Below are 22834 nucleotides of genomic sequence, written 5' to 3'. Positions count from 1 at the left end.
GAAATAATTTCACGGTGATAATTCTTTATTTTTCTACTCTTACTACGTAATAAAGACAAAAACAAGAAAGAAAAACAAGGATGATCCAATAAAAGTTTCAGGTTCACAGAGTACACACAAGACAAATCTTATCATTTATGAATATCTGACACCTTTTATTAAAGTAAGTCGAAGAAGTTTTTTTTGGCCACATTTTTAATTTAAAATTATTTATATTTCTATTCAACACATATTATTACGCTTCTTAATGCTATATTTTCCCTTGAAAACTTCTGTACCTGTTAATGAAAACTATAAATTCCGAATTCCCCCAATTTAGCAGGAACTTGAAGCTTTACGGTTCTACTGACCCGACAAAGGGTATGTGTGTGTTGCAGAAAAAAAGGAGACAGTTGGCTTTTTTTTGTGTTGGGATGCACCAATTTGTTTTATAGCATTCACTGCAATTAGGTATCAATACTTTAAAAAAATAATGTAATAAAACAGAATCACATTTATATAATATTGTGTTTAAACACTACCACAATAAAAATGACATTTATAACTTTGTTCAACAGACAAACATCTCAAATTTTACCAAACCATATATTATATGTAAGATACATGATAACAATACAAAGTTGTTAATTACCAGGCCTTTCAATATAGAATTAGATTTTAAAATTACTGAATCTCACAAAATTTGAATCATTATCTGTACACTTACCCGTATAACAAGCAATAGATGTTACCTTCCCCTGCAGTGATCGTCCCTTATTATTTGCACAGTTTTCCAGCTGATTATAGCTGATTAGGTACCATTTTCGTATACCAGACAACTGTTTTTATCAAAAAAATGCCTCGCTGGAACAGACAGTTACGATCATCTTAAGTAACAGTTACGATCATCGTTGATAAAAATAAAAAGAAGTTACGATCATCATCGGTTTTTTTTGTATCACGATTTTCGTTCCTCTAGTTGATTTTCCATCATTTCACAGAAGAATATTCAATGACCATGCTTATATAGATGTTTCTTGACATGATAAAAATCTGAAAGTAAGTTGTTAAAGGGGAGAAATTGTCAATATAAAATTTACCTGAATTTGTGTCCGCCATATTGGGATGATCTAATTGCAGTTACGATCATCACGTTGACACCGGTGACTGATAATACACATATTCCACTTTTTTTCTTGATTATCCTTAACATCTAGTTCAAATATCTAACTATAGATCTTAAAGATAACATTACTGATTTTTTAATGCAATTTATAAATCCACATTGATTGTAAAGATTTGGATTTAGAATATTTTAAATAATGCCAACTATGCGGTAACATCTCTAATTTGTTAGCTTACAACTTACAAAATCTGTTTTCAATTCTTTAGAAGAATTTTTATAATGGTTCTAAAAATGCTGATTGTCTATTTGTTGTGAGTGCAGTCAATGTCAATATCATCTTTTCTGATAAGATAATTTCAATATTTTATTTTACTTCTGACTCTACAGTCATATTTTTCAATTTTCATTATGTCCCAGCTTCCTAATCTCAATGTTACCGTAAATCATCTTATGTTTCTAATAGATAGAACTAGAAGTATGACTGCCTCTTGTAAAGGTATTTTCCAAAAACTTGTTCTCTCCTTTCTAGGTTTTTATTTTGTTAATGCTGCCATGTATCCTTTTTTATCTACAAATATAAAACAATATTTTATCTATACAAGTATACATTTATTAACATGTGTATTAAGCATTGTGTATAAGTTTAATAATAAACTCATCATAGATAACATTTAGTTGAGGCATTCATGGGTAAAGATACAGTGTGGAAATGACAATTTTTCTATTTAAATATGAACACAACTCAAGAACAGTAAAAGTAACCTTAACGCCTCAGAAATTTGAACTTGATGTGTGTTTTGGTGTAGTATGAAAGGTGTGTCCTTTTCAGTGGAAGTAATTAAATTTAGAGATTGGAAATAAATAGAAGTCCAATGATAAACCTGAATGCCCCCTACATGCATACCTACCAACCTCTGAAACCTTCAAAGAGGGAGATCTCCCACTCAGCTATGACAGCCATGACAGCTGAGGAAGAGATTTTGCGCGAACGACATTTTCAAGTGAAATGTATGACCTTTTTTTTTTATCTATCTACAAAACACATATATGTGTTACTAAACATACTTAATTTCCTTAAATATGGTGATGTTGGTTCCTTTCTCTAAAATCTTCTTTCCCATTTGTATTACATATATACAGATTTGAAGTATTATTTCTGTTTCAAGTATTTAACCATATAAACAAAATGTGGCGCGTTTGAAGTATGCAACTCAAAATTAAATGTGCAATACCTTTCTTATGAATTTTAATTCAAACATTGAATAGAAGTATAATTCTTTTAAGTGATTTTTAGAATTATAAATATTTTTTTTGTCCTAAGACACACAAAATCATATAATTGCCATCCTTTTTTTATTCTTTATTTAATTTGTATTTAATTTATATTGTTTTATCAATTCACATTATTTTAAGAAGGGTTCCTTAAAACAGGATTAAAAAGGGGAAGTAACTCGGAATTTCTTTGAAGTGTTCTGAAGCAAAAGTTGTTAATGATCGTTAATTGGTACTGTTTGACACCCAAGCTGTCAAGTAAAGCCATTTTATTTCACATGGTCTGTGATTTGCAGGTAACAACAACCCTCATCACATTGTGTGAAACCTCCGCTCGCCAAATCCCCAAATGCGAGTAAGAATAGAACAATAGAACTAGCCCTAGTGGCGAGTAGCTCTTCTGTGGCGACTTTGAATCAAGCCATAAAAAAGATCGTTACCAAAATATATTATTACATTAAATACCTCACCTTCATAAATTTCGATATCAGTCCACTCGCTGCATTATTCAACCGGAAACCAGCCAGAAAAAGAACCATGACCCCGTGACAACCTCTCCCACCTGACATCTGTGCGTCCTAAACCTTCATCATTTTTCCGGTTCATCAACGCATGCTGCACGCTTTTGTGGAGGAGGAAAAAGTTTATTTTTTGCCAACAAGTTGTTTATTTATTTATATAGAAATTTAAATTGATATTTTTTGTTTATTATAAGTATATTTAGATAAATTTATCATCATTTTATCTGAATATTATGGATACAATTCCAGCTTCGGCTACCCAAGAGGTAAGTGACAGTCAAATACACACTTCCAACAGTAATTTGTTGTCCCCTTGGCGTTCGGCCACCCATTCTGATGACTTTTGGGATAGAAGTTTGGAATTTCCAGGTGTTTCAGGTGTTGGTATGGAACAGGACTCAGAACCTGTTCCTGTCAGGACTTTGCCGTTCACTCCTGGTGCCAGTCAGTTGAAGATATCTAGGCCTAGCAGGGTATCACATACCGTTACTAGGCCTGCAGAGATACCAACGTCTCCTGTGTCTTGCACGACAAGCAGGCAGGAGACTCTACCAGCTGGTATCAGGAGTGACCCCTTTTCCAGGACTAGGTGGCCCATGAATTATGCCTACCCTCCCATGCCTATGGGTATGCCCAACTTGCCGCCTTATCCCCAGCCCGTTGACCCGTATTCGGCTCAATCAGTTTGTTCTGGTCAGGGGTTTGGTGGTAGACCCTCTTCAGAGTCATCCTCTTTTAAGGATGAGATGAGGAGTCTTACCACGTCCATACACAAGATTCAAGCTACTGTTAATGCTAAGTTCTTGGAGTTTGGTAACAGGCTTGATCTGATGGAGTCTAGGGGTCTGTCTCAGGATCCTGCACATAACCCTCCCAGACCTCCTAGACAGTTGTTGGAAGACGACTCGCTGTCTTTGGCTCCTAGAAGTCAGGAAGGTAACTTTTTGGATGACCAAGATGGTATTTCAGATGTTGACAGTGTAGTAAGCACAGAGGGAGATGCTTTCATTCCTAAGGAGCCTTCTTCAGGCAACTCGGATTGCCTTAGGAGTCTGGTCTACTCGATTCGCAGGGATATGTCAGATATGCCCATGTCGTCTCCACCTAGGGTGTCTTCTACTCCTTCGGATTTCATGGCTTGCTCAGGTATAGTCAAGCCAGAGTCTAAGGGGTATTATTCTTTTCCAGAGTCGGGGCACTTTACAACTGCTTTGTCTTTTGTAAACTCTTCTCTGGCTGAGAATCTTGCTAACACTAGCAAAACTGGTGGTAGTAAGTTCTCAAGTTTCGGACCTGCCTATTACCCAGGGAGATGTAGATCTAAGGACTTTGAGATCTATGGATCTTCCTTTGGGTATGTCGGCTCCTAATTGTGACAGGGCTTTTTCTAGTTTACTTGGTTCGAAACCTTTGGATGGCCTCAGACTTTCTCAAGCTCGTTATGTCAAGTCAGAGAATAATCTAAGGTGTTTGACTTTTGTTCTTGAGACAGCTGAGCACTTTTTGTCAGCAGCTGGGTCTCTTTTGAAGGACAAAGGGGAGGAATTTTCAGACTTGAGGTCTATGCTGCTTCAGGTAGACAAGAGTCTTGGAATGTCTCAATTCCTTCTTCTTGGTACTGTGGCCAACTTTACTCTTGCTAAGAGACAGGAGATTCTTGATAAATCGACTGTCTCTGAAACGCTTCAGCAGAGACTTGTAAGTTCTCCTTTGTCTAATGACAAGTTGTTCTCTGTTTCCTTAGAGCAGGTACAGGAGGAGTTGAATAAGGCCCCTCCTGTGGTCAAGGTGGATGTGAAGGTCACTGATGGGAAAAGATTTGTCAAGACTACTCAGGTTAACAATCCTTCTTCTTCTCATTAACCCAAGGCTTCTACCTCTTCTTCTTCACAGCCCACGAATAGACCAGCTTTTTCTCGTCCCAACTATTCTAGTGGGAAGAAAGCTAAAGTTGCTAAGGGAAAGAAGCAGGGTAAGTGATGTTTTGTTCCCTCCGTTGAATCGTTCCCCACTGGAAGAGGAAAACTATACTTCTCCTCTTCCTCATCTTCCACTTTCTAGATCAATGGGCTCTGATAACTTCAGACAAGTGGGTACTTTCGATTTTACGGAGGTGATTGGAACTTCAGTTTCTGGAACAGCCTCCTCTTTCTCATGTTCCAATCAATCTGTCAGTGACAAAGGATTCTCAAAAGAATCAGTTGTTACAAGACGAAGTGAACATTCTTATTCAGAAGGGTGTGTTGGAGGAGGTCAATCCTCCTTTTCATCTAGGGTTTTATTCCCGGCTGTTCTTGGTTCCAAAGAAGAACGGGAAAATGAGACCAGTTCTAGATCTTTCTGTTCTCAATCAGTATCTTGTGGTCCCATATTTCAAAATGGAGACCAACAGGTATATCAGGTCGACTATTCATCTAGGAACTGGGACAACCTCTCTACATTTGATAGATGCCTATTTTCACATCCCAATTTCTCACAAGTTTCGTCATTTCCTGAGACTGGTTTGGGCAGACAAGGTTTACAGTTTCAAGGCTATGCCTTTTGGCCTGGCTATTGCACCCCTAGTTTTTACCAGGATTTTTCAGACGGTGGTGTCTTATCTTCATACTCAGGCAGTACTCATTCATTCCTACCTAGACGATTCTCTGATCAAGAATCATTGCCGATCTCTTTTGGAGGAACACACCAATTTGTCTATCCTTTTACTCCTGAGACTTGCTTTTTTGATTTCATGGGAAAAATCAGAGATAATTCCCAGTCAGAGTTTCAATTTCCTGGGAGAACATTTTCGGACAGATTTGGGTATAGTGCTTCCTCCAGAAGAGAAGGTAGTCAAGGTACGTCAGTTAGTCAATGCTCTGACTCAGTTTTTATCTGTCCCAGCTCGTCAATTGCTTCAGCTGGTGGGTTTCTTGATTTCGATCATGGACGTCATTCCATTAGGACATCTACACATTCGTCCAATCCAGTGGTATCTGTCGGAGTTTTGGCACCCAATTTCTCAGTTATGGGAGGCACCTGCTCCAATTCTTCCTCTGTTCTTACCTCATCTTCAATGGTGGCTTCAGGAAAAACATCTTCGGAAGGGAGTTTTGTTGGATCCTCCATACCCCAGCCTAACTCTGTTCACAGATGCAAGTCTGATGGGTTGGGGAGCTTATCTGGAGAGCAGGACAGCATCAGGACTTTGGTCATGTGCTCAGTTGGAGAAACACATCAATCTGCTAGAAAATGAGAGCTGTGTTCCTTTCTCTCCGTCAGTTTCAGGCTGTGATTCAGGATCAGTCACTACTGGTTGCCACGGACAACTCCACAGTAGTGGCTTATCTTCAGAATCAAGGAGGGACCCATTACTTTTCACTGTATCATCTGAGCAAGGAAATTCTTCTTCTGTGTCACAGTCTCGATATAATTCTGTCAGTAAGACATGTTCCAGGCAGTCAAAATCTTCTGGCGGATGCTCTCTCCCGTTTCCGTGTTCCAGTGAACACAGAATGGGAAATTCATACATCAGTGTTTCAGGAGATCATTCTTTGTTGAGATCGTCTTCATATAGATCTTTTTGCCACCAGTCTGAATCACAAGTTGGAGACTTACGTTTCTCCCATTCCAGACGAGAAAGCCTGGGCCATAGATGCTATGACCCTATCTTGGAAGGGAATGTTCAGTTACATGTTCCCTCCTTTTCGTCTTCTTCCAAAGATCTTGCACAAGATTCAGAGGGATCTTTGCAAGACCATTCTTATTGCTCCGGCTTGGCCAAGACAGTCTTGGTTCCCAGAACTACTACTTCTGTGTTGTGCGAAGCCTCTTCGTCTACATCTAAGAGAGGATCTACTGTCTCAATTCAAAGGAAGAAAACTTCATCAGTGTCTAGAGAATCTCCATCTGCACGCTTGGTTGCTGTCAGGAATTCCCTCAGAAAGGGAGGCTTTTCTGAGGGAGCAACCAAGCGTATCTCAGGATGAGTCAGACAATCTACAGGAGCAGTGTATGACTCCAAATGGTCAATTTTCTGTACTTGGTGTCTGTTGAAACAGATTGATCCTATCACAGTTACTGTCCAACAGTTAGCGGATTTTTTCCTTCATCTTTTTGAAGAAAATGGTTATTCTCCTTCTTCTATAAAGGGATATAGATCTGCCATAGCCAGAACAATATCACTTTCAGGAGGCTCTGATTTTGGTGACAATGAGTTTTTGTCTTTGTTGATAAAAAAAACTTTTGCCTTAATAGACCTCGTCAGATGCATTTGGTTCCTTCTTGGGACTCGGGTTTAGTTTTGAAGGTTCTTCAGTTCCCGCCTTTTGAACCTTTACATTCAGCCTCCTTGAAATTTTTATCTTATAAATGTTGTTTTCTGATAGCTTTGGCTACTGGTCGCAGAAGGAGTGAGATTCATGACTTGTCAATTTCTGAGTCTTGTCTGCGCTTTGCGGCTGATAAGTCTTCAGTTACTCTTCTCACTGATCCATCTTTTTTTAGCAAAGAACAAGTTACCTGATAAAGGTTCTGGTTTAATTACTATTCCTGCGTTACCTTCCACGGCGGATAATCAGGTTTTGTGTCCAGTGAAAGCATTGCTTGTTTACCTAGCTTCTTTAGCTAAATTAAGATCTGCTGGTTCTTCTAGGTTGTTCATTCCTATTAAAAAAGGAATTTCTGACATTTCTGCTAAAACCATTTCTACCTGGATTTGCAATACTGTCATTTTGGCTTATAAGTCTGCTTCTTCTGAAGTTTTAGTTAAACCTCAAGTTAAAGCACATGAAGTTAGAGCTTCAGCCTCTTCTTGGAACATTTTGAATTTCTCCTCTATGTCGGAAATCATGTCAGCTGGTTTTTGGAGGTCTGATAGTGCCTTTTATAACCATTATTTACGTTCCATGCCTCTTCATTGTGAAAACCTCTATTCTTTAGGGCCTCTAGTTGCTGCTCAACAGGTTGCCTCTTCATTGTGAAAACCTCTATTCTTTAGGGCCTCTAGTTGCTGCTCAACAGGTTGTTTTTTTTTTCCTCCTAGTGATGGGGATTCAGCACTTCGTTAAATTCTGTTATCTAAATAAATTAATTTATGAAGGTGAGGTATTTAATGTAAAAAAAAATCAAATTTTTAGAATTAAAATTTAGTTTTGTAAATTAAATATTCACCTTCATAAATCAGAGGTCCCTCCCCCTCCTCTTCATCCCCTTAGTGCCTAGCATTTTAAGGAATAAATGATGAAGATTTAGGACTCCGCTGGTTTCCGATTGAATAATGCAGCGAGTGGACTGATATCTAAGTTTATGAAGGTGAGTATTTAATTTACAAAATTAAATATTAATTCTAAAAATTTGATATTTCCCCGCAAAATCTTGACTTCTGCTTAAATAGGGACCCAGATGATACATATTATGTTACATGTGTTCTGATTGGCTAGATGGCTGTTGTATGAAAAACTTAAACCAATCAAACTGTGTATTATAGATAGACAAATTTACTTTCACTTTCCTTTTGGCAATGTAAAATACGTTTTGAAGATTGAAGCAAGAGTATTTTTCTTATAAACTGTAAAAAATCAAAGTGATGGAAATCACTCATGGAAAGATTGAAAGAGTAGTTTGAATAATTTCAAATTAAGGTATGGTGGGGACAAAGAACAATAAAGCACTATTACTGAAAATTCTTCTTCCAATTATCATTGTAAGACATAAGATCTAGACCAACAGCTAAGAACTTTAAAAGTGTCAACAATAATAATCTAAAAATGTTGTTTTGGGGCAGTTTGTAAGTTAAAGCATAGGATATATGACATTGAAGATTAAAAGTTGTAGAGTGCCTTTTGATCAATTTATAAAGTATTTTTCAGGACAGGGCATTGAAAATGTACTTTTTCAATGTAAACAAATTAAAAACTTTTTTTTATTGAAATGTGTATTTTTTCTTGATTGCAAAAATATATATATTCACTTCTTATAAAAATTCAAATGACTAAAATAGACATAATGATTGATGGGGAATAAACTAATAAAATATAGTTTGTTATAATTAAAAGTTTTAAATTTTAAAACTGTTGCAAGCATAATATTCATATTTTATTATATTTTATTTTTCATTAAGATCTTGTTAATCTTTAATTTATCACTTATCTTTCAGACATAATTTACAGAATCACTTTATGTAACGTTGAATAGAAGTAATAGGCAATACATCAATCTTCCTTGTATATCAAACATCTAATATAAACATTTGTGTATTCAACTATGAGGTGAAGTATTCACTGATATTTGTATATTAGGATGTATACTGTAAGGTTTGTATAATTATGTAAGACTGAGGTTGATAAGTAATGATGTCAATTTGATTGATCATGTTGATAGTTTAGGAGGTGGGGCATTGTAATTAAAGGTCCACCTTGTCCCTGATTGTTTGATGAGAATGACAGTTGTCAATCATAAAGTATGGTATCAATACTCAAATTCAAGTTAAAATTCTTTATTAACTTTGAGCCTTACGGCTCATCAGTATAATCAAGTACATGTACAGTGTATACATATGGCATATTACAAACAATATAAACAATATGCATAATAAACAATAGGCGACGTCAGAAGTTTCATCAATACAAGTTATCTTTTATTACAATAAACTGTTTCTTAATTTAAAAGTGAAATGTATAAATTTTCCCAAGTGACAAAGCTGTTTTGTGTTTTCACCTGACAATAATTCTATTGATTTAAAAGTTGATGGCCTAGACCAGTAATATTTTTTTATTTATTTTTTTCGCAAATCAGTATATCTACTACATTGAAGGATAAAATGAAATTCATCCTCTATTACTCCTAAATCACAAAAAAAATACAATTTCCTTCATTTCTATAATGTCAAGTTTCAATACAAAAGTTATGTGAAGACAAAAGAATCGTTGTTATACATTTACGAAAAAGTACAGGAATGCATTTCTGTAAATAAAATTGCAAAACTACATTTGTTACAACATACTTATATAATCTGCACTTTGAAGAAAAATCTAATAAAAATTGTAACTCTTGGTTAGCTTGAACAAACAAACGCTGTCTTATCAAAGGTAAATATGAGCTGTCTACATTTAACAACCACTGATTATCCCACAAATTATTCATACCAAGACTATATATCAATCTTGCAACATATGTTGCCCAATTCATACATTTTGAACAACTTAACACAAGTTCTTTATAACAAAACCTTAATATACAATTGTCACTAATTAAAATGTTGAACAAAAATTTAAATATTCTATAATTACGCTCATACTGCAGTGGAAATCTACCTAATTCAAAATAGACCATCACATTTGAGGTCGTTCTTTTGACACTTAATAACATTTTGCAGTAGTCCAAATGGACCTTTTCTATCATAGGAGATTTGTGTACTCCCCACATTTCACACCCATACATTAACATGCTACTAACATAAGTATCAAAAAGACTAAGCATTGTAAATACATTTAAACATAATGATGATGTAGTTCTTCTCATACTGAACATAGCTTTTCTACCTTGTTTTGCACAATGTTTCTGTGTATTACCAAATTTACAATTATACGGTATTAATACACCTAAATAACAAAATTGTTCCACAATGTCCATTGTTTGACCGTTATAGACCCATGTCTCATTAGGCCGTACAATACCACCCTTCCTGAAAACAACAAGTTTTTTTTTGTATTAACAGACAAGCCCCATTTTTCTGTGTAAATTGACAAAGTATTCAACATTTCTACAGAGTGTATTTTGAATTACAGAGTATAAACAAAAAACAGCATCAGCTGCACTATAACCGTTTCGAAAACCAAACTGTGCATCAGATAATATATCATTGACAGTTGTCCAATTTAACAATCTTTTATTGAGTATTGTGGTGAAAAGTTTACCTAGATTGCTGACAAGGCTTATGCCACGATAGTTTGCTGAATCATTAGCATCACCTGATTTGAAAATTGGTACCAGGATAGCATCTGACCATGATGACGGGAAATATCCACTAATCAATACGGCGGTAAAAAAAGTACATAAATGTGGTATAATAAAATCCTTGTATTCAATGAAAAATTCATTCAGCAAACAGTCTGGACCATGGCTTTTGTCCATTTTAAGTTCATGAATTGCCTTAATAATCTCATCAGCAGTAATATCTGCATCTAGTTCATCAAAAACACATTCATTATTAATCACTTCGGGTCTCTTATTGCTATTCGGCGCACTTGATAAAAGTTCTTTGAAATATTCAAAAAAGTCAGTAATGTTTAAATCACATTTCCTCTGATTTTTTTTCCTAAATAATGAATACAATTTTCTTGGATTGTCTTTCTTTAGTTTACACAACATATAGCCTTCCTGTCGTTTGTAACTACGTTTGAGCTTGCATTCATACTTCTTGTAAGCTTTGTTGGCACTGTTCAAATCTATATGACTATTAAATGTTTTTTTACCATTAAAAGTATGTATTTTTTTACAATAATTGGCATATAGCTCTTTACACTTCTGGTCAAACCATTATTTATCAGTAGTTACTCTCTGATTTTGGGAATTTCGCTTTAATTTCGCTTTTACTTTTGGCATTTGTTTGAAAAAAGGAGCTGTCACATTTGTTAAGCACTGAGTGAAGTTATTTATGCACAAGTCCATACCATCCTGAGACGCTATGTCCATATTAGCTATCGTTGAACTTAAATCATCAGCATTAACTAGTAGGGCATTATAGCATAAGTCTCTAAATTCTTTATTCCATTTGAAAAATTTAGTTTCTTCACCATCCATTAAATTTGAATTTATATCATTGCACTGCATAGTAAAGATAGTTTTAAATTGAACATGTATGGGATCATGGTCACTGTATGTTGTAAAATTACTTGTAATAAATTTTAAAACTTTTTCAATGTTAATTGGCTTAGCTACAAATAGCCGATCACATTATTATTTCTTTTATTAACATAAATTATACTGTCACTATAGAGTATAGGGGAAATAACTCTAACATTTATTATGAAATTAATATAATCTTATCTCCCCTTAAAACATCTATTCCTTTGCTAGATTTATTCATAACTATATAATGCCATACTGTAAATTAGTTTATACATTCAATGTTGAATGAAGAAAATAATATGCGACATCTTATGTTTGTATGTGTGTATGTTTGTGTATGTCTTATTTGTTACAATTGTATATTTGTACTTATGAACTTGCTTATATGTTTTATAAATCATCACTTCAGATATAATCATGGATAATAATGTAACGATATTATCAATGAATGTGAGGGGTCTTTTTTCAAACTCCAAAAAGAGGGCAGATGTTTTTGATTGGGCTAGGAGTAAAAATACTTCCATAGTGTGTTTTCAGGAAACTCATAGCAATAAAGACATTGAAAAATACTGGGAGGATGAATGGGGATATAAGTGCTTATTCAGTCATAAAGACAGTAAAAGTGCAGGTGTCTCTGTTATGTTTAAAAAGGGTCTGGATTTTGTTGTGCATAATTCTATTATTGATGATAATGGACGTTACATTATTTTAGACATAACAATTTTTTCACAAAGATTAAGTTTTGCATGTTTGTATGGTTATAATACAGATGAACCTTCATTCTTTGACACAATAATGCAGAATATTTTAATCTTTAAAAACACCAGTGTTTTACTATGTGGTGACTGGAATGTTGTATTAGATGCATATAATATCAAACATAATAGAAACCCTAACTCCCGTAAAAAAAATGATGAAATCATTGATGTTTTTGAACCACTTGATCCTTGGCGTACATGCTATCCAGAAGATAGGAAATATACCTGGCGTCAGTCCTCACCAATAAAACAAAGTCGCCTTGATTATTTTTTAATTTCAGAAGACCTTTTTTCACTTAGAAAAGAATACCATTATCATTCCTGGTTATAGAACAGACCATTCGGCAATTCTTTTCACCTTCTCAGCTTGTTTAGAGAAACGGGGCAAAAGTTATTGGAAATTTAACTCTCAGTTACTTAGAGATGCAGATTATATAAAAATGGTTAAATCATGTATTAAGGATAACATTTTGGAATACCATCTGTCAGGTGATATGGAAAATCTTCTTTCTGTTGAGTTGTCATGTAATGATCAAACATTTTTTGAAATATTAAAAATGAAGATTAGATCCTTGTCAATAAATTACAGCATTAATAAATCCAGAGAGGAAAAAAATGTCACTCTCAAACTTGAAAATGATATTTTATATTTTGAAAGTATTATGAATCATTCTCCAAATGATGAGGTTCAAAAATCTTTATTTGAAAAAAACTGGAACTAGAAAATTGTAGACAAAAGAAAGTTGAAGGCTTGCTGCTTAGATCCCGAGCTAACTGGCATGAGAATGGTGAAAAGTGTACAAATTATTTTTGTAAATTAGAAAAGAAAAATTTTATTAAGAAAACCATAACAGAACTTATTGATGATAAAGGTCAGCATATGTCAGAGCAATCAAAAATTCTGATGGAACAACAAAATTTTTATAAAAATTTGTACTCAAGCAAAATATTAGATTGCAATGATACATCATTTTTTAATTATAACATTAAGCTTACAGAAGAACAAAGTGATCTTTGTGAAGGAAATTTAACTTTTAAAGATTGTGCTGAATCTTTAAAATTTATGACAAATGGTAAAAGTCCTGGTTCTGATGGGTATTCTGTAGATTTTTTATAAATTTTTTTGGAAAGATATTGGCCCTTTTGTCTTTCGATCTCTTCACTTTGGATATGTGGGGGGTAAATTTTCTGATTTTCAGTATCAAAGTATAATAACTTGCATTCCTAAAGAGGGAAAAGACAGACAGTATATTAGTAACTGGCGTCCTATTAGTCTTTTGAATACTGATATGAAAATAGCTTCTGCTGTTATAGGTAATAGACTTAAACCCGTTTTACCATTTATCATAAGTGACACACAAAAAGGTTTCATTAAAGACAGATTTATGGGTGAGAACACACGCCTTTTATATGATTTGATGCACTATCTTGAGGAAAATAATAAGACAGGTCTTTTATCACTTGTTGATTTTGAAAAGGCATTTGATTCCTTGGAATGGTTATTTTTTAAAAATACTTTGAAAAGCTTTAATTTTGGGCCTTCTTTATGTAGATGGTTTGAAACTTTATACTCAGGGGCATCAAGTTGTGTTATAAATAATGGACACATGTCTAAGTTTTTTCATTTAGAAAGAGGTTGCAGACAAGGAGATCCTCTTTCTCTCTATTTATTTATAATTGGGGTTGAATTATTATCTTTGAAATTAAAAGGTAATCCTGACATAAGGGGAATTACTATCAATGATGATGAGTCACTCTTAAGCATGTACGCAGATGACACATTCCTTATGTTAGATGAAAGTGAAATATCGTTGAGGGAAACACTTTCATGTTTTGAATTTTTTTATAAAATTTCAGGTTTGAAAATAAATGCTTCAAAGACAAAAGCACTATGGGTTGGAAGTAAAAAATATTCTGATCTTATTTTATGTCCCGACTTAAAACTTCATTGGTCACATTCAAATTTTAAACTTTTGGGGATTGAATTTTCTTTAGATTTAAGCTGTATCACAGAAATTAATTTTGCTAAGAAAATTAAAGAGGTCTCTGCAATTCTGAAGAGCTGGCAACATCGAAAACTTACATTATTAGGAAAAATTACAGTAATTAAATCACTTGCTCTTTCAAAGTTGGTCCATTTATTGACTGCATTACCAAACCTATCACACTCCAGGTTAACAGAGCTCACTTCATTATTTTATGATTTCATATGGAATGGAAAACCAGACAGAATTAAGCGAAACACACTTGTTGGTAATATTTCACAAGGTGGACTTAATATGGTACATCTTCATTCATTTAATATCTATTTGAAAATTAGTTGGATAAAAATACTGCTGGCAAACACTAGAGGTGGCTGGCAGCAGTTGTTACTGGCAGACCATATGCAGTATGGGGGTGAAAGGGTTTTAAATCTTCAGAAAGAAAAGCTAATTGAGATTGCTAAAAGATGTAAAAATTCTTTCTGGAAGGATGTTTTACTATGCTTTTCCGCTGCAAAACCTATTGCTGAGATTTCTGTCAGTGACATTTTATCCTTAGATATTTTGAACTTTTCTTCTTTGGATGATTTCCCATATTACATTCAATGGGAAAAGGGGGGTGTGCAGTCAGTAAGTGACCTTATTTCAAGAAAAAGTACAAACCAACAATTTTATTAAATATTATGGTTTGATATAAAAAATCCCTAACACTATGAAAAAATGCCTTAAAGATAACTGTCTAAATCAAGATTTAGATAAGTCTAACACTGGTGATACTTTCTTAAAAAAAAACCAGGTGTAATGTGAAAGCCAAATTTGTATATAAAAACTTAGTAGATGAAGTTATTCAACTACCAACAATTAAATTTTTGAAATGGGCGGAGCTGTTAGTTATTGATACTACAGAATGGTCAGAGTATTTCATGATAACAAAAAAGTCTTGTAGAGATGCTTATTTAAGAACCTTTCAATATAAATTTTTGTATAGAATTATAGCAACTAATACCTTTTTGTACAAAATCAAATTAAAAGATACCAAGTTATGTACTTTTTGTAAACTTGGAGAAGAAACCATTGAACACCTGTTTTTTGAATACCCAATAACTTTTCAATTGTGGCAGTCTTTTTCTAATATTGTGAAACTTTTTTTTGTAAATTTTGATCTCAACAAAGAGAATGTGTTTCTTGGTTGCAAACATGAAAGTTTATTATTGAATCTGCTAATCATAATTACAAAGAATTATATATACAAATGTAAATTAAATGAAACAAAACCAAATATGATCGAGTTAAAGAATAAAATAAAGAAATACCAATTTCTTGAAAATCATATTGCAAAGAAAAATGATAAAGTCCAAGTTTGTGAAAAATTTTGATCTCCTTTACATGTAATATTTAACTAAGTGTTGTTTTCATATTATCTATGTTTAGTTTAGAGAAAAGAAATAATTTATAAATTATGAGCAAATTTATTTCTTAAAAAAAAATTGTATTAAAAAGTAAGTCATGATACATATTGTAGCAAAACAGATGAGTGAAAGTATTAGTGTTGTATGTGAGTAAGTCAGAGAGAGAGAGGAGAGATAAATCAAATACAATTTATATGTAACCTAAAATATTTTTATTGTTAAAAATTAATTAGTCAGAGATTCTTTTTGTATATTGCTATATTTTTTTCTTATATATTCTGTGTTTACCCCTTGTCAGGTGGTAGTGTAATGGGGTGTGTAAAATCCTGACTATTGAAAAACAAATAAAAGATAAAAAAAAAATAAAATAAAAAAAAAAAAAAAAAACAAGTAGCCGATCACAGTCATACCTCTTGGACCACTATATGTAAAATCATTTGAAAGTCCATCAGGGAGGCGCTTATTTATAATTCTAAGTCCACTGCTTTGTTCCATAGTCGTTGGTTTCTGCATCTGGGTTATTACGGCAAGACAAAGCCTCATCAGCAACATATGTAAACAGATCACCAACCCTATCTAAAATACTATCATGTAATTTATCATTTTGTACATAATCATTCATATTAGCTGTTCTAGCATTTAAATCACCAATAACAAAAATATTTGGACATTCAGCTGAGTAATGTATCATTTGAGACTCAAGCTCATAAAATAAATCACAATTATGAATCCTATAAAAGGATGAGTTCTGTGGTGGTATATACAGATTTGAATAGTCACTTTCACATCCGGTCAGTTCTTAAGCTATCCTTATCCAAATCAATGTCTCATATGAAATGTCAATTATTTTAACATAGGGTGATAATATTTTTCTTATCATTACATACATACCACACCCTTGTTTATAGTTTTTTTCTAGATAAAGATACAGATTTACACACAAAAACATCATTTTCAATATAACATGTATTATTGATCCAACATTCTGATAAAAACCCAATATCATAAGTACAAATAAAATTCTTAAATTTCTCATCTTTAATTTTTTCTTCAAAACCACTATTTATATTCCAAAATAAAAACTTAAAGTTTTTAATTAAAACTTCCGACGATTCCTATGATACTTGCATACCATTTTCATTCATGACATCGGCACCATCATGATTTTGACTTTTATGTAAAACATTTTCTGAATCACTAAATTTAATTTTTTTCCTTTTTTGCGTTTGCAATAGCAACATCAAGTGGGCCACCTGAATATAAAACACCTCCAATAAACAATTTATCCTTAATAAGCACTGCTTTCACATCTGCATCACGAGCTTTTTTAAGATAGGGAATTAATGATTTCCTCTTTTCCACAACAGATTTCGGATATTGATCAGTAATAGAAATTGACGAACTTTACAACTTATAACTCCTTTTACGAACACTGTCACGTTTCTGCCTGTCACTACATTCCACCAATATAGGCCATATACGTTCCTGACCCTCATTTTGACTCAATACTGCTACCTTATTTGTTTTACCAAGACGAAAGGCAGATTTTATGTTTAATTCATCCTCAATTTCTAGGTTGTTTTCACACATACTTTTAATAATAAGCGCACAATCTTCCCCTTTACTTTCCTTTATTCCATAAAAAAAGCAAATTATCGCGCATGGATTCACATTTGATAGATTCAAGATCATTGTTGAGCTTTTCATTTGCTTTGAAAATTTTCTGAAGGTTGACTTTTGAATCTGACAAGTTTTTAGAGTCGCGCTTAATAAATGATATATCATTGCGCAAGGCTTCACACTCTGTTGCAAGTTTTTTAATATCAGATTCTATCTTTTTCTTTGTTTTTTCATGCATTTTAATATTTTCATCGAATGATTTGGATATGAAGTTTTGGCTTGTTTCTACATCAAGTACACGTTTGGATAGTTTATTCATATCCCCTTTCATTTCACTCAATTTAAAATCAACACTGCTAACTGCACTTTTTATTTCATCAATACTGTTCATTTTAACTGACATAGCTTCGAATTTCGATAACAGTTCGGTTGCCCATTTAGGTGGGGTCGCTTGCGTTGGTGTGGGGCAGGGCATACACGGAGCCCCCATTTGGAATTGCTGCGTAGGCGAAGTTACAAAAGGTGATGACATCATAGGCATGGACATGTTGTGGAAATTTGTGTTATTGTTCATGTAAGGTTGACCATTCATATTATTTCTTAATGGAAATGTTTGTTGTGAGTTTAAAATGGCGGACAAATCAAACGCACCCGGAATTGTTTCGTCTTTGTTTTTACTTCTTATCCGTTTTTTTTTTCTTTTTCTTTGGCTGTTCAGGCTCTTGATTTGATGCCATTGAAGTTTATTATACCACTTTACCATAATTTTACCGCTCAAAAACAGTTGCAAAAATTTGCAAATCACATTTTACTTGATCCGATGTAAACATACTGCCATATACATCAAGGGCAGATAACACAGTCCCAATTCCCTTATCAAAATGTTTTAAAAAAAGCCTTCATTTCAACAAACCTTAATGACATAACTCTTGAATGAACTGCTCCAAAAATATTTTCACAGTTTATATGTATATTATGTGCACATACATGTGAACTATAGAGAACTATATTTCAGTGTGAATACATTTAGTAATAGTAGCTAACCTGTCGTGTTGTTAGTGAGGCCAGTGCCTAAGGAAAGATTTAGAACAAGTTCCAATCTTTCCAAAAACTAAATTATAATTATAATGAATATTTAAACGAGCAGCATCAATGGAAAAATAAGATATTAATTATTAATTTAGTTTTTAAATGAAAAGTAAACAAAAACAATCTTTAGGTTGTACATTGCATATTAATCCAGCTTTTGAAAAACATGAAAGTAGGAAAAGATCAGCAAAATAATCTTTACAGTGTACATAGCAGAACAATATTTGTTTTTCTCATAGCATAAATATTAAAAATGCATTAATTGCGGTAACAGTAGCAACTTTAGAGCTATTTCTAAAAAAGTTAAATCCATACAATTACATCTGAATAAGATGGCGTTAAAAATTTTAGACACTCGCCAAGCTGGCAAGTGGGATTTCAATTTGGCGAGTTGAAATGAAAATCTGCTCGCCAATTTGGCGAGTTCCAAGAAAAAAAGGTTTAACACTGTCATCAGTGATACAAACACGTAATTAATGTTGACTTGTCATTCAAGATTGAAATATCCAAAAGCGGGAGATTCTTTACTCCAGTGTGAGAGGGTACCGGCAAGCAGGAGATTTCCCGATATTCACCTTTTGAGCGAGAGTCTCCCTCTCAAAACGGGAAGGTTGGCAGGTATGTATATGTAGTGTAAAAAGGTCTGGGTTTTTTCATGTGGTAACTTATTGACAACTAAACATATAAATAAATAAATATATATATACATGATATACCTAAAACAGTAACTGTTGAAGGTTTTAATTAAAATTAAATCCTGTTTCTTATTAGAAAAGACAACACTTTTAAAGGATTGGAATGAAATCAAAATTTTAGTTTTATAAAAATTCCAAAACGTCTACATTTTCATTTTTATACAACTTTGATATAGATTCTGCTGTACAATTGGATAAAGGGGAGGTGGAATTCAAGTCTATTAGAATTGTAAGAATACTATGTTTATCACTTGAACCTTCTATTAACATTAATGAAATGATTATATATGCCTCTCCTGCCCTATTTTCAAACCAAAGAAATGAGGTCAAGGTTTGATGAAGCCATCTTCGCTAGCCAAGGGTTACGATCCACTCCCGCTCTCTTCACCCTTGGCGGATTGAGATAATATTTCGGAGACTTAAGGTAAGGATTTTTATTGGTTGCAGTAGAAACTCGCTGCATCCAATCAAAAAGCGCCTATAACATGATCACGTGTAAATGTAGAAAGTGTTTGTAAACATTTGCCACGTGTTTATGGTGCAACAAGTCTTTACATCACTAAACACACGACTAAATTTAGTGACAACTTGAATATTTTTATTCAACTAATAGAAGTTCCTGTGTATGTTTCATGCACAAATGCATGAATGTTGACGTATGTTTTCGTTTCCGGCCTTACCAAGTGGATAGACTCTAGACGCTACCGTGTTTTTACCTCTTAATTGAAGAGTTCATGTGCTACCATTGGTAAAGAATAATGTATTCGGAATAGACGTGACTTTAATCTTCCGATAGATGGCGCAACATTGACATCCCAAATGTTGGCTCAATCTGCCAAGGGTGAAGAGAGCGGGAGTGGATCGTAACCCTTGGCTAGCGAAGATGTGATGAAGCCTGCCAAACAAACATACAATTGAGAATAGAAATTGGGAATGTGACAAACAGCCTGTGGCCACCAAAGGGTCTTCAACACAGAGAGAAAATCCTGCAAAAGAAGATGGGCTTCGGCTGACTCCTAAACAAAAGTGTGTACCAGTTCAGTGAAAATAGATACTGTAAATTCAGAAATTATTGCAATGTTTTTAATATTGAGATTAATGTGACAGGGTTATATTCGCATTTTGATTTTTTCTATTTATGATTTAATAAATTGCTCCGCTAAGCGCAGCCTGATACGACCGCAGATGTTAAACCCTGAACAGTACTGGCAAATTTGGACACAAATTGACAATATTCAAGTTTGATAATGCCTGAATTTGGATTGTGATCAAATTCTTGATATAGTATAGGTTTCTGACACAAAATAAATGTCAAGGTCTTACAAATCAATTGCACAATACTGTGCAATTAAAGATTCTTGTTGAAAATTTGAAAAAATTTTGATAAAAGAATTTGAACCCCTTAAAATTTTAATATTTAGAACCCCCCCCCCCCCCAAGTTTTGAATCCCCCTTGGAGCAATTATCTCCACACTGAATCCCAGCCTTTCCTTTGTAGTATGGAACCTTGTAGTACAATTTCAGAGAGATCCAAACTCTTCAACACAACTTATTGTCTTGAAAATAGAAAAATGCTTGTTTTTGGATTTTTTTGGCCCCTTATTCCTGCATGAATTAGGTAATTACCCCCAAACTCAATCCCAGCCTTCTTTTTGTGATATGGAACCTTGTGGTACAATGTCAGAGAGATCCATAAACTTACACACAAGTTATTTTCCAGAAACTACAAATATGCGTGTTTTTGGCCTCTTTTTGGTCCTTAATTCCTAAACTGTTGGCACCATAACCCCCAAGATAACTCCAAACCTTTTACTTGTGGTATTAAATATTGTGGTACAATTTCAGAGCAATTGAAATACTCATACACAAGTTATTAACCTGAAAGTAGAAAAATGCTTGTTTTGGCCCCTTTTGGGCCCGTAATTCCTAAACAGTTTGGACCATTATTCCCATAATTAATCCCAATCTTCCTTTTGTGGTATTGAACCTTCTTAAATGTCATAGAGATCCATTGACTTAAACTAAGGTTATTGCCCAGACACTAAATGTGTCTTAGGATGACGCAAACAACGACATCATACCATTATTATACCATAAAAAAAAATTAGCGAATATTTAGAAGGATTTTTCTCAATAACGCAAAAACAATAGAATCTCTTTTTAGTCTAAAATGACAAAATCACAATAATAAATGCACCAATAATTTCTGAATTTACAGTATCTGCACAGACACATTCAAATTACAGTTTAATATTTTATACACAAAGTAACAGTACATTTGAGACTAGAACTCTCTATTATTATGAGGATAAAAGTTCTTTGCCGGTATTATTTTTTTTCATGAACACCACTATAAAGTTTAAATTTTCTCTTCTTATGAGAACCAGAACGATGACTTATGTTATTATCAAAAGAACTAATAGACCAACTACAACTCTCTTAATAGTTCCAGTAGATATTCCTCCACCATTACTCTCACAATTGTGTTTAGCTGAAAATAGACAAATGTTGGGAGTATAATGTTTTCCTGTTAAAATTTGAATAAGATGTCAAGTACTTTAGTACTTTTTTCTCATGTAAATCACAGAATCTGGTACCTCAAAAGGTTAATTATGGTCATTGCTTCCCTTGGTATTAATATTCTTTTTCAAAATTGATTCAACTATATATGTATTTGCCATTTAATAGAAGAAAATACTTTTTTGATGATTTAATCTGAATAATGTTTTACTTCAAAATACGATTTTGCCCCTGCATCTGTCTTTTCAAAATTATAATATTTGATATACTTTTAATATGCTGATCTAAACAATTAGCTAGCGCCATGTTCTAAATCCTATAAAACCTTGTATGCATATGTGCAATCATGCATGTCATATCAATATAATAGAAAATTGCAAGGTCAGTAGTACTTTCAACATTTCATTTTGTGTTCCTCTATAGGCAAAATGATAGGAAATTAAATAAAATCATTCTAAAAGTAAGTTGTACATTTTTACAAAAAGCCTTTCGGAGCACCTGAGATCACCCCTAGTTTTTGGTAGGGGTCATGTTGTTTATTCTTTAGTTTTCTCTGTTGTTTCATGTGTACTATTGTTTGTCTGTTTGTCTTTTTCATTTTTAGCCATGGCTTTGTCAGTGTATTTTCGATTTATGAGTTTGACTGTCCCTTTGGTATCTTTCGTCCCTCTTTAATGCGAACCACAAAAAATTGGTACCTCTAAAATAAAAGAACTTTCACAGTTATTTCTTCAGGAGTTACTGGCTTCCCTTTAGTGCTTTGGAAATGCAGAACAGAGGACCAAATCCTCTGATTGTGTGTAGCATTGAAATACACTTACTGTAAGACTACTACTTTTGGTTTGCAGATCCAGGTGAGCCAAAAATTAAGCATGTTAGAAAATTGTATAACAATTAACCTTCTTTAGAGACCACTGTGCTTATATAAGATACATGTTGAACTCAGCATTTTTCTGTTCAATTTTTCACAGGGGTTCACTGTACATGCAGACTAAATTTACTCACATAAAGTCATCTATCAGCATGCCTCTGTC

The 22834-nt window shown here is 33.6% G+C and overlaps 2 protein-coding genes across 3 annotated transcripts in view; both read right to left on the bottom strand.

Moving 5' to 3' along the window:
• Positions 1 to 1511: 1511 nt before the first annotated feature.
• LOC139529087 (uncharacterized) overlaps positions 1512 to 22834 on the bottom strand; it is an 87086-nt gene continuing 65763 nt past the window's right edge. The window contains exon 5 of the mRNA XM_071325346.1: positions 1512 to 1673. Coding sequence (XP_071181447.1) covers positions 1639 to 1673 — 35 coding nt within the window. The 3' untranslated portion in view covers positions 1512 to 1638. The remainder of the gene's footprint in view (positions 1674 to 22834) is intronic.
• Positions 9358 to 22834, bottom strand: part of LOC139529089 (uncharacterized) — a 49676-nt gene continuing 36199 nt past the window's right edge. Inside the window, exons 4-5 of one of the 2 annotated variants that reach the window (XR_011665747.1) lie at positions 21514 to 21771; positions 9358 to 20334 (exon numbers count right to left, since the gene is read on the bottom strand). Coding sequence is in view for 1 of the 2 variants with exons in the window: in XM_071325347.1 (XP_071181448.1) it covers positions 21677 to 21771 (95 nt within the window). In the remaining variant the exon portion in view is untranslated. Of the gene's footprint in view, positions 21772 to 22834 lie in introns of both variants that reach the window. The other variant, XM_071325347.1, reaches the window with a different exon arrangement.

Source organism: Mytilus edulis, chromosome 6 (genome assembly GCF_963676685.1).
Source record: "Mytilus edulis chromosome 6, xbMytEdul2.2, whole genome shotgun sequence".
Lineage (NCBI taxonomy): Eukaryota > Metazoa > Mollusca > Bivalvia > Mytilida > Mytilidae > Mytilus > Mytilus edulis.
Note: the sequence above shows the minus strand (reverse complement) of the source record. Positions and strands in the feature narration are given on the sequence as shown.